Genomic DNA, 14,688 nt, shown 5'->3' with positions numbered 1-14,688 from the left:
ATCCCCAGCCACTCCACCTGTCCGTGCCATCATAGTCCCCCCACCATTTTGGGTCTGGGCAGTTTGTAGCCCCCCACCCATGAGCTTTTAAGATCTCAGTCACTACTCACCAAAGTAGGGTGGAGGCCGTTGTTTTTGTGGGTGCTGTAGATCAATCTTAGTTGAATTTTATGGTTTCCAAGAATGTCCTTTTCCTGGTCCGGGACCTGTCTAGATCCCAATCTGCATTTAATCTTCACATCTCCTTGTGTTCCTCCAACGGGAGCAGGGCCTCAGTCTGGTGATCATGACCGTGTTCAGGTTCAAGGATTAGTTATTTTATACTGATGAAAGATTGGCAAGTGTTTGACAAGTAAAGGGCCTGTGTCTGCAGGTGGGTTTGTCCCGCAGGACACGCTGACCCAGTGAGTGAGTGCGTTGTCTGCTTCTCAGTTTAATGGTTATGCTGGGAGCCTTTTCTCAAGCGGGCCCTATGAGAAAGACGATGAGGAGGCAGACGCCATTTATGCGGCTCTGGATAAGAGGATGGATGAAAGAAGAAAAGAAAGAAGGTAACGACCCTGCCCCTTACACTGTGCTTGTCCAGCTTTTTACCACACTTACTTGCAAACCTAGAGAAAGGTGGCAGGTGCTCAGCTGTGAGTGCTTCTGCAGGTTTGGATGAATGCCAGGCTGTGGTAGAGCTGCTTCAGGGCCTGGGGACCAAGGTGGAAAGCTTCGGAGTTCTGAGCCTGGCTTAACAGAAGTTGGCAGAATTTTAGGCAGGTTACTTTGATTATATGTCACCATCTTTGATTGGACATAGTGGTGTTGTGTAGCCTTTAGTAACTAGTTTGGAACTTAACTGAAGATGCCAAGCAGGCATTTGAGTCCTCAGGGTAGGTGTGCATGTGGTGTGAGCAAGCCTGCTCCACCGGAAGGAAGTGTCTGAAGGGCTCTCCCCCGTGTTGGTCCTCAGGGCCCACTGAAGATGGGCCTGCTCCCTGCTCTTCATGCGTGTCTGTGCTTTACTTCCCAGGGAGCAAAGGGAAAAAGAGGAAATTGAGAAATACCGTATGGAACGCCCTAAAATCCAGCAACAGTTCTCGGACCTGAAGGTGAGCAGGTGGAAGAGTGTCTCTGAGGCAGATGACCTGCAGAGAGCCAGGTTCTTTAGCATGTAGCTGACTAACCCACACTGGAAATGGGGGACCACGACCCTGTCTTCTCTGTTGCTATAGCTGCAGCTGCATTTAGCGTCTCCTGAGCCAGGTCCTCTCAGTTCTGACAGATTAGTTTACAATTCAGAGAGGTATAACCGACCTGGGCCATTGGTTTCCTGAATTAAGTATAACACTGTTTCTACAGCAAAATCCTTTTTAAGCCTTGCTATTCAGGGGCTGGGGAAGGAGAGTCTAGTCCTATCTGCGTATGTGACATCCCAGCAGAGAGGTAATGTTCTTGGGGCAATGTCCTCAGCGGAAGCTGGCCGAGGTCACAGAAGAAGAGTGGCTGAGCATCCCTGAGGTGGGTGATGCCAGGAATAAGCGCCAGCGGAATCCGCGCTACGAGAAACTGACCCCCGTTCCTGACAGCTTCTTCGCCAAGCATTTACAGACTGGAGAGAACCACACGTCAGTGGATCCCCGACAAACTGTGAGCATCTGGAAGGAGGGAAGTGGGGCTCCTCTCATGGGGTGGCCGAGGGTGCTGACATAGTGGGGTTGGACCTGGTATCCGAGCTCAGCAACTGAGCTGTACCAAGTCTGTCATGATGCAGTCTCTTGTCCGCAGGGAGTGCACTCATCGTTTGACACCTGTTTCCCCAGCAATTTGGTGGTCTTAACACGCCCTACCCAGGTGGCTTGAACACCCCATACCCAGGTGGGATGACGCCGGGATTGATGACTCCCGGCACAGGTGAGCTGGACATGCGGAAGATCGGCCAAGCGAGGAACACGCTGATGGACATGCGGCTGAGCCAGGTGAGTCCTGGGGCCACAACTGCAGTATGTTAACAAACACTTTTTATTTGAAATCTAATATAGTCACTTAAAAAAAAATAATAAAAAAGGCAAACTCAACAGGAATGGGAAAAGTCGGAGGTGAAAATTCTCCACCAGTCCACCTCCGAGCAAGAATCATTCCAGAACGCTCGACAGCTATCTTTTGGTTGCTCCTCTTCAGAGTGAAATTCTGTCTGTACTTCCCTGATAAATGTTGCTGTTTGTTATTTGAGATAGTAGTTTTCTTGTGACTTATGAGGGAAGAAACAGTCTTCTATTTTTATTTGTTTACTTAGAAAATATAAGAGAATTAGATAAAAATTGGAATGAAATGACTCAGTCACTGGTGAATTATAAGATGAATAACGGTACAAATCAATATGGTTCCCATATGCGAACAGTAACCAGACAGGGTATAATGTCATAAGATACCATAAATGAAGTAGCAGACGAGAGTTGTGCGGCTCTGTAGGATAAGCACTGAACTGCTAACCACAAGGTGTGTGGTTTTAGCGCACAGACTGACTCGCAATAGAAAGGTGAGGCTTTCTGCTCCTGTCAAGATTTATAGCCCTGGAACCGTCTACCGGATTGCAATGAGTTGGAACCCACTTGTTGGCACTTAACATCAAACCACAACAAATAAAGTAGCAGAACAACAAAGTAACTAGTGTGTACTTAGAGACAATCCGGAAACACTTAACAGGCATAAAAGAAAATTGAATAAATGGAAAGATAAAAAATATTTGCTTAATAAGAGTATTTTAGAGTTGTGATTATTTCTTCTTAGATTAATCCATAAATTCAGCGTGAACGCAATGAGAACATCAGAAACTCCTGTGTCTTCAGCTGTGCACAAGGTCTATTAGAAAGGAAAGTTCTCAGGCCCACCCTGACTTCTGAGTCAGATGCTCCATGTGGGGACCAGCCAGGTGAAACGACTCCAAGCTCATTGCCACTGAGTTGATTCTGACTCATAGTGATCCTGTAGGACAGAGGAGAAGTGCCCCGAAAGGTTGTCAAGGCTGTAAATCTTTATGGAAACAGACTGCCTTATCTGTCTCCCATGGAGTGGTTGATGGGCTTAGACTGCTGACTTTATAATACACAGCCAAGCCTCTAACCACTGTCCCACCAGAACTTCTTTAACAACCATCTCCAGGCAACTGAACAAACACTCACATTTGAGATCCACTAGTACAAGTCCCGGGGTCTTGGTGTGGTGCCGTAGAGTAAGCACTGGACTGCTAACCGCAAGGTCAGCAGTTCATACCCACCTGTTGCTTCTTGGAAACAGGGTCACTCTGTGTTGAAACCGTCTTCACAGATTTTGACAACAATGCAAGTTCCAGGTGAAAAAGATTGAAAACCACTAGACTCTCTAATCAGTGACTATATGCCTAAGCAGTAAAAACCAGTGAGCATGTTTGTTATGAATTATATTTCTACACTATCGCTTAGACACATGTACTTTTTTATTTTTGGCTCGTGTACTTTAAAAATATTTTTTTTAGTAACATTTTATTGTGACACCAATGAAGGTTTACAGAGCACATCATCATTTTTACGTTCAACAAATCATAGACTTTGTTTGATTACAAGATTGCAATTCCCTCTGTGTACCATCAGTTAACAATATTTACTTTTCATTTTACTTCTTATACTCCTTCCTTTGTCTTCTACCTTCATCTTCTGCCAACCTTCCTCTTGTATATTGCCTTCCCATCATCCAGGTTAACATGTGTCTACCCTCTAACCAGTTATTAACTTTCCCTCCCCTCTGGGAATCATCAAGTTGTTGTTGTTAGATGCTGTTGAGCCAGTTCCGACTCATAGTGACCTTATGCACAACAAAATGAAACTCTGCCCAGTTCTGTGCCAAACTCACAATCGTTGTCACATTTGAGCCCATTAATGCTGCCACTGTGCTAATCCGTCTTGTTGGGGGCCTTCCTCTTTTTTGCCTACCTTCCACATTACCAAGCATGATGTCCTTCTCCAGGGATTGGCCCTCCTGATCATAAGTCCCAAGTATGAGATTCGGAGTCTAGAATTCCGGCTGTGCTGCTTCCAACACAGATTTGTTTGGTCTTCCAGCAGTCCATGGTACTTTTAACATTCTATTCCAGCCTCATAACTCAGGTGTATCAATCCTTCTACATTATTAGTTGTCGAATTTCACACGCATGTGAAGCCATTGAAAATACCATGCTTTTGGTCAGGTGCACCTTAGTCCTCAAACTGACATCTTTGCTCTTCAATGCTTTAAAGAGGTCTTGTGCAGCAGATTTACCAAATGCAATTCGTCGTTAGATTTCTAGACAGCTGCTTCCCTGAGTATTGATGGTGGATGCAAGCACAATGAAGTCTTTAACAACTTCACTCTTTTCTCCATTTATATGGATGTTGTTTATCGGTCCAGTGTGAGGATTTTTGTCTTCTTTACGTTGAGGGGCAACCTATACTGAAGGCTGTGGTCTTTGATCTTCATCAGTATTTTAAGTCCTCTTCACTTTCAGTAAGCAAGGTGGTTTCATCAGCATATTGTATGTTACTAATGAATCTTCCTTCCAATCCTAATGCTATGTTCTTCATATAATGCAGGCTCTCAGATTATTTGCTCAGTATACAGATTAAATAAGTATGAAGAAACAATAACAAGCCGGGTTTACACCATTTACAATTGTAAACCATTCAATGTTTTGCCCATTGTTGTTGTTGTGAAGTGCCATCGAGTCGATTCTTACCCATCGCGATCCTGTATAGGGTTTCCGAGGAGCAGCTGGTGAGTTTGAACTGCCAACCTTGCAGTTTAAATGGCTTTGCAGTCTGGCGTATTAACCCACAGCGCCACACCAGGATTCCGCCCATAGAATCCTTCAGTATAACAAGTTGAGACTTGACTTTCTTTCAGTTCATTCAGCTTGAGAAATGCTGAATGTGTTCTTCCCTTTTGATTTTCTAACTCCAAATCTTTGACATTTCAGTATAATACTTGACTTAGTTTTTTTCAGCTGCCCTTTGAAATTTCCTGTTCAATTCTTTTACCTCCTTATTCCATTTGCTTTAGCATCTCTATACTGGAAAGCAAGTTTCAGAGTCTCTTCTGACATTCATTTTGGTCTTTTCCTTCTTTGTTGTCTTAATGATCGTTTGCTTTTTTCCTGTAGGATGTTGTTATCATCCCACAACTCTTCAGGTCTTCAGTCAGTAGTGTCTAGTGCATCAAATCTGTCTTGAGATGGCCTCTAAAATTCCGAAGATGACCTATAAAATTCAGATGAGATATGTTCAAAGTCAAATTTTGACTCTCATGGACTTGTTTTAATTTTCTTCAGCTTCAACCTGAACTTGCATATGAGCAGTTGGTGGTCTGTTTCACAGTCTGCCCCTGGCCTGGTTTTGACTGATGATATTAAGCTTTTCCTCCCTCTTTTCCCACAGATGTAGTCAATTTGATTTCTCTGTGTGCCATCTGGTGAGGTCCATGTGTATGCTTGTCTTTTATGTTGTTTAAAATGAACATGTTCATTTGCAATGAACAAGTTATTGGTCTTGCGAAATTCTGTCATGCAATCTCCAGCAATGTTTCTGTCACAAAGGCTGTATTTTCCAGCTATTGATCCTTCCTTTTTGTTTCCAACCTTTGTATTCAGACTGAAGAAGTTGGTAGAATTCTTCAATTTCATCATCACTGGCTTTAGTGGTTGGTGTGGAAATTGAAGGATAGTGATATTAATTGGTCTTCCTTGTAGATATTAATCACAGACAACATTACACTTCATGATAAGATCGATCTTGAAATGTTCTTTTTATGATGAATGCAACGCCATTCCTCTTCAAGTTGTCCTTCCCAGCATAGTAAACCATGTGATTGTCAGATGCAAAGTGCCCAATAACCATTCAGTTCAGTTCACTAATGCCAAGAAGGATGTCGATCTTTATGTGTTCCATTTCATTTTTGATAACTTCCAATTTTCCTAGATTCATATATCGTACATTCTATGTTCTGATTATTAATGGATGTTTCCTGCTGTTTGTCATCATTTTAAGATGTGCCACATCGGCACATGAAGGTCCCGAAGGCTTTACTTCATTCGCGTCATCACAGTCAATGTGAGGGTCTCATCTTCCGGCACTATATCTGACAAAATTCTGGTGCTCTTCATCATGTTTCAACAACCAGGATTCTGATGCTATCTGACAGTGTTCCACTGCTGTTCATAAGGTTTTCAGTGGTTAAATATTCAGAAGTTGTCCACCTCTCCTTCCTAGTATTTAAAATAGAACCTGTGGCTTAGCTTCCAGCATCCCAGCAACATGCAAGCCACCACAGTACGACAAACTCACGGAGAAATGGTGGGGTGATAACCGTCATAGAATGCCTTATCTTTTTGTCAGTGAAGCCTCCTGATTTTACAATGGCGGTCTCATGCGGTGGTTGTCCTTTAGTGATTGGCTGATTTCACTCCACATTGTGGTCCTCCAGGCTCCTCCATGCTGTGAGGGGTTTCACGGACTCAGCATTATTCTGCACCATTGTGTAATCATCCACTGTGAATACACTTTACTGCTAGTAACGCCCTGTGTTTATGCGGTGCGTTTGTTATGTTTGATGAGCTACGTTTTGTTCCTTGTGCACAGCTTGTCTTTGAATGTAGATCTTGGCTTACCATCCTCACACATTGTCCTCCTTTTAAAGTTTTTATCCCCATTGGAGACTAAGACTGTCAGAGGGGTATCCAGGGCACTACCATAAGCTTTTTCCAGGTGTCCCTGGTAGTGTCTGGCTGACTCAGTATGACCTATCCCACCAGGTGTCTGACTCGGTGAGTGGGCAGACTGTGGTCGATCCCAAAGGCTACCTGACGGACTTGAACTCCATGATCCCCACACATGGAGGGGACATCAAGTGAGTGCTTGGGGGGGGCCCAGAATGGCTTGGATCTTTTGAAATCCATGTAGCTAGACTCTCCTGTGGATGCTGGTGCTTGAAGACACCTCTGCCCATGTACTGTGCCTGTGCCCCCATGCTGCCCAGTACCTGCAGCTCCTCTGTGGGCGCACACGAGGGAAGGTCTGCCTGGCTGCCAAGCAGCTGGGGGTTGCAACGGACTCAGTTTCTGCCGCTTGGGCCTATTCGCACAGTGGGTCGGGGCTCCTCCCTGCCATGGTGACGTCTTGACCGTTTCCCTCCTCCCCTCAGTGACATAAAGAAGGCACGGCTGCTGCTCAAATCAGTGCGGGAGACGAACCCTCATCACCCCCCAGCCTGGATTGCCTCAGCCCGCCTGGAGGAGGTCACGGGGAAGCTGCAGGTGGCTCGGAACCTCATCATGAAGGGAACAGAGATGTGCCCCAAGGTGAGGGTGTGGTGCGGCTGCTGGCCTGGGGGGCAGGAGCACTGTGGGTGGAACCATTCCCAGTCCTCGTTGGCTGCCAGGGTTGGAGCGCCCCGACAAATGGAAATGCTGGCAAGGAAAGCCGTGTCTGTTGTTAACTACTTAGAAAGTAAAGCTGTTCTGAACGGCAAAAATGGAAACTAGTCATCTTTTCTGCCTTTCTTAATGTAAGACACCTAAAGGGTTAATAACGCTAACTCTTAGGGAAGGCCCAGTGTGGTGGTGCGGGGTAATGCGCTGTGCTGCACTGCCTGCTCGGTTTCAACTCCAAGTGCTGTGGTTCAAGTTTACCAGCCACTTCTTGGAAAGTCTCTGCAGGCATGCTGGGAGTTGGAACGGACTCAGCAATCCCTAACAAGTGAACGGGGATACTGTGAAATACTGAATCCACCCTGTAAGAGAGCTGGATGTACTGTAATCCCTGGGTTCCCACACACTGGATGCTTGTGTCCTGTGGCTGTTGATGCTGTGAGTGAGTGTGAACTAGTGCTGTGCCTACTGAGCTCTGGGCCGTGAAGCACGTGTGCCCTGGTATTGACACTGGACTGTTCCTGGGAGCAGAAGGCACACATGGATGCAGTTGCCCTCCCTTTGGGTTCCTGTCTGTCCATGGAGTGACATGTGCTCACCCATTGGGACACACAGGTACTACAGCACTGATCCTGTGTTGGAATTGTAGCATGACTGATGTCCCTTAGGGGCTCTAGGGCACACTTCTGGGTGTGCTCATGCCCCCTGGAACCCTGACCCCTTTTTTGGCCCTAGAGTGAAGACGTCTGGCTAGAAGCAGCCAGGTTGCAGCCTGGGGACACAGCCAAGGCTGTGGTTGCCCAGGCTGTCCGTCACCTCCCACAGTCTGTTCGGATTTACATCAGAGCAGCAGAGCTTGAGACAGACATTCGCGCCAAGAAGCGGGTTCTTCGGAAAGGTGAGCGCCTAGGCGGTGCCTCAGGGTTTTGGTCCCTGAGCCTGAGGAACTCCTGGGCCTGTTCTTGGTGCTCTTGCTTTTGGAGAGAGCAGTCAAAACGACAAGACCCAGCTGGCCCTGTTTCCTGTGGTGGGCTCCCAGCTGTGGGTCAGAGGCTCAGCGTCATCCTGCCTGTCTGCAGCCGTGTGGCCTTGAGCGAGACCTGTGGCTGCTCTGCTCAGAGGCTGCACCTTGGGCTACAAGGCCATGTGAGTGTGTGTCCATGTTGTGACCCAAGGTAGGCCCCCATGCAGCCAGTGGGGGGAGCGACTCTCGAGCCATGTCTGAGTGATGGGGTAAGGAGGCTGCCCTAACAGGTAGCAGGAAGTGGTGCCCTCTGAAGGCCGTCCTTTGGTCTGGTGCTCCATTCACGCCAGGTTTGCCTTCCGCCTTGGTTGTGAGTGGTGAATGGTGCTTTGTGGGTCGGGAAAGCTAATTCCAGCAGGGTGGAGCTCCTGTGGCTGTTGTTTCTTCTTGTTGATAGTTAGGGAACTGATAGAAAGCTCAGGATTTCTCAGTCTCAGGACAGAAGAGTGGGTGCTGGCAGAGGCCCATGCAGGTAACTTAGTCTGCCTGGACTTGCGGCCCGTGGAAGCTTTTTGTGTATTTTGTATGCTCATGGACCATTTTCAGCAGTAGGTGTCCAGTTCTTGTGCTCCCAGATGTGTGTTTTTGTGAGGTAGTAGGCAGAGGTGACCGTAGGCTCACGGGTCGGGGGAACCCTGATTGAGTGTGATTACTGGTTGGTTACTGTCTACCTTTTGCAGAGGTTGGATGAAATCTGACTTGTTAGGTTTGCCAGTTCTCTCTCGGCCTCTGGCACCTGTGAATTTGTGTGTGCACACTTGTGTCTGATCTGCTTTCTGGTCGCAGCTGACCGCCTATGAGCACTCAGCTGTGTCTGCTGAGGTCGTGAGTACAAAGTTGGCTCTGGACTGGTTGGTAGATGTTCCCGTTTCATCTCTGTCCACTAGGAAGCTTGCCTTTTAATGACAAGCACGCTGACTCTGAGTAATCAGCCTTGTTTATTGGGGAGACGACTCCTATTGCAGTGATGGATGGTGACTGGTGTCTTTAAAGCCACGCCCCTGCTCACCACAAACTTTGTGGAAGCATGTCCAGCTGGCGTTAGATTTCTAGTGGTGTGGAGGTCACTGGAGGGGCAGCAGCATGGTGTCCTGCTTGCTCGGCATGTGACTGTCTGGGCTCTCCCATAGACATGACTCTGGACTTAGGTGCAAAAGACCATGAGGGGCGCTCAGACATCTGTGCTGTTCTTAGCCTTGGTCTGGGTTGCCCCCGACCTCTGTGTTAGTGAATTATGCAGGCTCTTGTGTTTCAGCGTTTAGTTGGTGGTCACTCCCGTTGGTGACTTAGGATGCTATACCAGCTTCTGTGCACCTGGCAGGTAGGCAGAGCTGCTGCCGCTGCCGCCAAACCTGCCATCCTGCATCAAGAGGTGGACCGTAGTGCCTGTTGGGAGTGTGGGCCAGAGGGCTGTCTGTGACCTCGGAACCTTCTTATCTGAGCCACGCTGAGGGGCTTCCCAGGGTCATGGGAGCGGCATTCTTGGCACATATGTAGCCTACTGAGGGCCCAGTGCCCAGTGGCTGTCAGGTGGGGGCGGTCTGGTCATTAAGTGGCCCAGGGCTAACGCTGGCTTGCTGTGATCGGTTTGATTCTGACTCATTCCCCCTGCCGCATGTGCAGTCTGACCCTGGAGTCAAGGGGTCCCAGGAGAGCGTAGCCACGTCTGCTCACAGCTCTGGGCTGCCGCATGGACTGAGCGCCACTCTAAAGTGCTTACTCTGTGGGGGCCATGAAATAGTCCTTCTCTGAGGTTGTGCAGACGCTGTGATGCCTGACCCCTGAGAAACACTTTGGAAAGTACCTGGGGGGGGGGGGTAAGTGGTGGTTGGTGGTCAGCTCCTATCCTCCAGGCTGCTAATGAGTCACATATGGGGATGTTCCCACCCTCTCCCACAAAGTGGAGACCGTCTCAGCAGCCCTTGAACTGTCTCTGGACGAAGGCAGTTCCCACAGATTCTGCCCCTCCTGAGGCTCCTGACCTTACTGATCACGTCATTCACCAGTGCATTTCCTCCTGACCTATACAGCAGGAAGAATGTGACTGGTGTCTAGAGAGACGCAGAACGTGCATGCACACACCTGGAGCACACATAGATGTAAAAAACACATCCATGCATGTAGAACATGCCCACGGAGCACACATCTGCACACATGGAACAGCTGGAGAAAAGAATGTGTGCTCTGTGGCCATCCCCTTGGGCCAGCTCTTGCCCTCCACTTGTTTCTGGTTTCTTGGCCCATGGCTGGCATCTTAGCTGCCAGGAGCTAAGATGGAGGAGATGAGCAGACCTTTATTTGTCAGTCAGTGCTCTGAATCCTCAGGACTCATGAGTCCTTGAATCAATGTTTAAACCCAGCCCAGTGTTAGTGTTTGGTGGATGTGTCTTGTCTTGGGGTCTTCTCTGTTTGTTCCCCCTTCCTGAGTTTCAGGACTCGGGTCTTGCCACCAAAAAAAAAAAAAAAAAAGACACCAGCTAAGCCTTCGTCCCACAGCCTTCTATATGCAGCTGGGTTTGCGAGTTCACTGAGACACAGTAATCACAGGATGGGTTCCTTGGGGAAGTCTTGCTCAGGGCACAGTGATTGCAGTCAGGACAGCTGTATCCGGCCAGTGTTACAAAGCTCTGTTAGTGCTGTTGGCAGATAACCCCAGGGCCCCGAAGGCTCAGCCTGAAGGGACTCAGCTGCCTCTCCCCTCCTCCAGAATCACAGCGCTCTGCCCCTGGGTCACGGACGTTCCCTGTGCAGGGATCTCAGTGTGCAAAGGACATACTCCACTCCTGCCTGTAATTTCATAGAAGTGAGCTCCTCTGTTCTTGCTTCTGAGATGGCTTACTGTATACCCATGCTAGAGTTTCACATTTTCACAATCACACTAAGCTGCTAACATCCACAGCTGAATCACACCATCCTGTCAGTATCTTCTCCAACCTTATTACGTAGACCCATCTGAAAACAAGTTTGCTGAGAGTTACAAAGACTGACAGAAGAGACATTAGGTAATTCTCTGCGCCTCAGGTCCTTAGCCTGTCCATTTCCCACCTTCTGCTGTTGGCTCACCGTCGCTGTCATGGTTTTGTCTGGTTCTGTGAGTTTGATCAGTAGACAGGTTGATCTGGGGTCTCAGTTAGATTCGCGTGGGTGGGCACGTGTTCTCTGCCATGTCAGGAGGTACAGGTGCCAGGCTGTCCAACGTCTTGATTAGAATGGGTGTCTGCTGACATGTGGGGTGTCTTGTGCTTGTAGCAGTCCCTGCTGCTGGGTCCGCCCTGTGATGGGCTAGCTAAATGGTGGTATCACAGTTCTGTGGTTCACTTGGCTTTTGTTGACAGAATTCCTCTTGAGAGAAAGTGTTTGTCTCCTCTGGTTACTCTGAGGGGAAGTGAGTTCTGCATGGTCACCTTCACTGAGCAGAGGTGATTGATGGGTGTTGGGTTTCCTTAAGCATCACTGTGGCTTTGGGACCTCCTGTGGCCACAGTTTGGATACAGTGTGACTGTGGTCCTCAGTGGTGAACAGATCACTCCATCCTTGGCCCTCCTGAGTTTTAAGGGTTCTGTTTTGTTGTTGGTGGTGTTTGTTTTAGTTTTGAGAAAGACCCTCTGAGAATGAGGTGTTTTGACACTAAATGGGTTTTCTTGCAGTACAGTTTACACAGCGCCTGAGTGTGCGGTGGGCAATTTGGACAGACAGACAGACAGACACAGACCCCTGAAAGGCCCCTGTGCTTCCTGTGGCCATCCTGACCCCCCTATCACCCCCACGGCTGTGCTGGCTCGCTCCCTAAACTGACTTTGCCTGTTCCCAGTAGAGCCCTGTTGGGACTGGCTGGGCCCCTACTGGGTGGCACCTTTTCTGAGGCTTACCTTTGTGGCCCCCAGCACCTTTTATTGGTATCTTGCTTCAGGTTCCACTGTGTTTGTCATCTGTCCCCCGAGGTCCTACGGCCTTCCCAGGGCACAGTCCCCTTTCATGCAGCAGCAGCTCCTCCGCGGGCAGGTGTTGCTCCCCTTGTCCTGAGTTGGTTCCTGTGTCGTTTTTCTCAGCCCTTGAGCACGTTCCAAACTCGGTTCGCTTGTGGAAGGCCGCTGTGGAGCTGGAGGAGCCAGAAGATGCCAGGATCATGCTCAGCCGTGCCGTGGAGTGCTGCCCCACCAGTGTGGAGGTTAGACCTGGCACCACTGCGGGTGCTGCAGCTCAGGGGGACAGGGTTGGGGCCCGTGTAACCGCGGAGGCCACTCTGAATCCAATTGTAGGCAGTGGTCACCTGTCATGGTCTGGGCTCTCATGAAAGTGTAGGATCAAGTCTCACTTGCCCCGCAGCACTATGGGAGTCTGTGATCCACCCTAGGTGTGTGGACCGGGGAGAGGGATACAGGGGTGGCAAGCTCTGGTGTGTCTTCTAGCCACCCCAGCCTCTGCCTGAGCTGTTTGGAAGCTTTCTGGAGAAGGCCTGGTGGCACAGAGGTGACACTCTAACTCAACTTTGCAGTGGCTGCTAACTGAAAGAATGGAGGTTCAGACCCACCAGCTGTTCTACTTCCATAAAAATGACAGGCTGGGAAACCCACTGGGCCAGTTCTAGGCCGTCCAGTAGGGTCACAATGAGTGCATTGACCTTTAGCCTTACTTTTGGGGCAACCAGTATGTCTTTAATTAGATGACGGGGCATTGTGAAATTCTCTAAGAAAAATTAATCTAAGTTTATTTACTTAAAAGTAGAGTCTACACACATGTTTTGGTGTTGGAATGTTCCCGAGTCAGCAGTGCTAGGGTGTCAGGACTTGGTCCTTTTAGGCCAGGGCAGCAGTTAGTCCTGTCCAGTTTGCGTGCTGTGTTGCTGTGAGATTTTCTGTACATTTCGCCAGTGTTTGGCCAAACCAAGCAGTCACTCATGAAATCAGAGGCCGGTGTCCCCTGAGGTGCTACTGTGACAGGTTTGGTGTACCCCAGGCAGCTTCCAGAGAGCCACGCAGGTGTGCACTTTGCCCAGTGGCTTGCTCTGAGCAGTGGTGTTCACCATTCTGTTGTCTCGCTTTCCTGTGGCCTCTCTGCAGCTCTGGCTTGCACTGGCGAGGCTTGAGACCTATGAAAATGCCCGTAAGGTCCTAAACAAAGCCCGAGAGAACATTCCTACAGACCGGCACATCTGGATCACAGCTGCCAAGCTCGAGGAGGCCAACGGGAACACACAGATGGTGGAGAAGATCATCGACCGCGCCATCACTTCGTTGCGGGCCAACGGCGTAGAGATCAACCGTGAGCAGTGGATCCAGGTGGGGCAGACTCCGTCCCTGCTGCAGACACGTGTGGGAAGGGCCTTCTAGGTCAGGGTCCTGAGCATGTCATGCAGTGGACGGACGACCTTGTGAAGAACTTCCAGTGTAGACATGTGGCCAGTGGCCCTGCCTCAGCAGATTAGCAGGAGCTACAAAGTCCATCTCCATTTTCTGTGTTTTCACGTTTTCTCTATTCCTGTGTTAATGAGGGCCTCCTAGTGTGGTGCTGTAGGATCGTCAGCAGTTCGAACCCACCAGTGGCTCTTTGGAAACTTAGTACAAGTTTGCTATGAGTCGGAACCCAGTCAACGGCACTTAGTACAGCAGCAACCACATAGTGTGAGGACTTCTGGTGTGGCGCCATAGGGTCAGCACCGGACTGCTGACCATAAAGGTGGTGATTCAGAACCACCAGCCGGTCCTCAGAAACCCTATACAGGATTGCTGTGAGTTGGAGCTGACTCGACAACACTTAACAACAAGACCATAGTTAGTGTTGATTCTGGAGACCATCTGGCTCAGAGCTAAGACTTGGGTCCCTAATCCTTCCTCCACGGGTCACCCACTCAGCGGTGTCTCTGGGTGAACTTCTTGTCTCCTGGGCACTTGGCTCAGGCTGCTCTGCCTTGTCACACAGATGCTTGCACACACAGACTCACATGTACACAGACAAGAGGTCTGTTCCTTAGGCTGTCAGACACACACAGAGTGTCACATAGACACATACACACAAGCTCATAAACACAGGCTGCTCTTCCCTCCCATCCCCCCATGCACTCACACACACAAACACAGAGAGACCTATGTGTACATTGAGCACCCGGTGGGCACAGGCCAGTGTTGGTTGGTTTGTCTGTCCGTGACTGTGCTTCCATCCTGTCCAGGCACTAACCCTCCTGTGTCCCTCCTGGGTCCCTCCTGGGTCCCTCCTGTGACCCTCCTGGGTCCCTCCTGGGTCCCTCTGT

The 14,688-nt window shown here is 49.1% G+C and overlaps 1 protein-coding gene across 2 annotated transcripts in view; it reads left to right on the top strand.

Annotated features, from left to right (window-relative positions):
• The window catches only part of PRPF6 (pre-mRNA processing factor 6), a 32,908-nt gene that overhangs the window by 8,075 nt on the left and 10,145 nt on the right, over positions 1-14,688 (top strand). For both annotated transcript variants that reach the window (XM_006873330.1, XM_006873329.1), the window contains exons 3-11: positions 433-551; positions 1,019-1,097; positions 1,459-1,635; positions 1,809-1,964; positions 6,803-6,897; positions 7,192-7,348; positions 8,153-8,315; positions 12,491-12,609; positions 13,502-13,720. In XM_006873330.1, coding sequence (XP_006873392.1) covers positions 433-551; positions 1,019-1,097; positions 1,459-1,635; positions 1,809-1,964; positions 6,803-6,897; positions 7,192-7,348; positions 8,153-8,315; positions 12,491-12,609; positions 13,502-13,720 — 1,284 coding nt within the window. The remainder of the gene's footprint in view (positions 1-432; positions 552-1,018; positions 1,098-1,458; positions 1,636-1,808; positions 1,965-6,802; positions 6,898-7,191; positions 7,349-8,152; positions 8,316-12,490; positions 12,610-13,501; positions 13,721-14,688) is intronic.

This window comes from Chrysochloris asiatica, unplaced genomic scaffold, assembly GCF_000296735.1.
Source record: "Chrysochloris asiatica unplaced genomic scaffold, ChrAsi1.0 scaffold00238, whole genome shotgun sequence".
In the NCBI taxonomy this organism is placed as follows: Eukaryota; Metazoa; Chordata; class Mammalia; order Afrosoricida; family Chrysochloridae; genus Chrysochloris; species Chrysochloris asiatica.
This window is presented reverse-complemented; position numbering and strand designations above follow the sequence as displayed.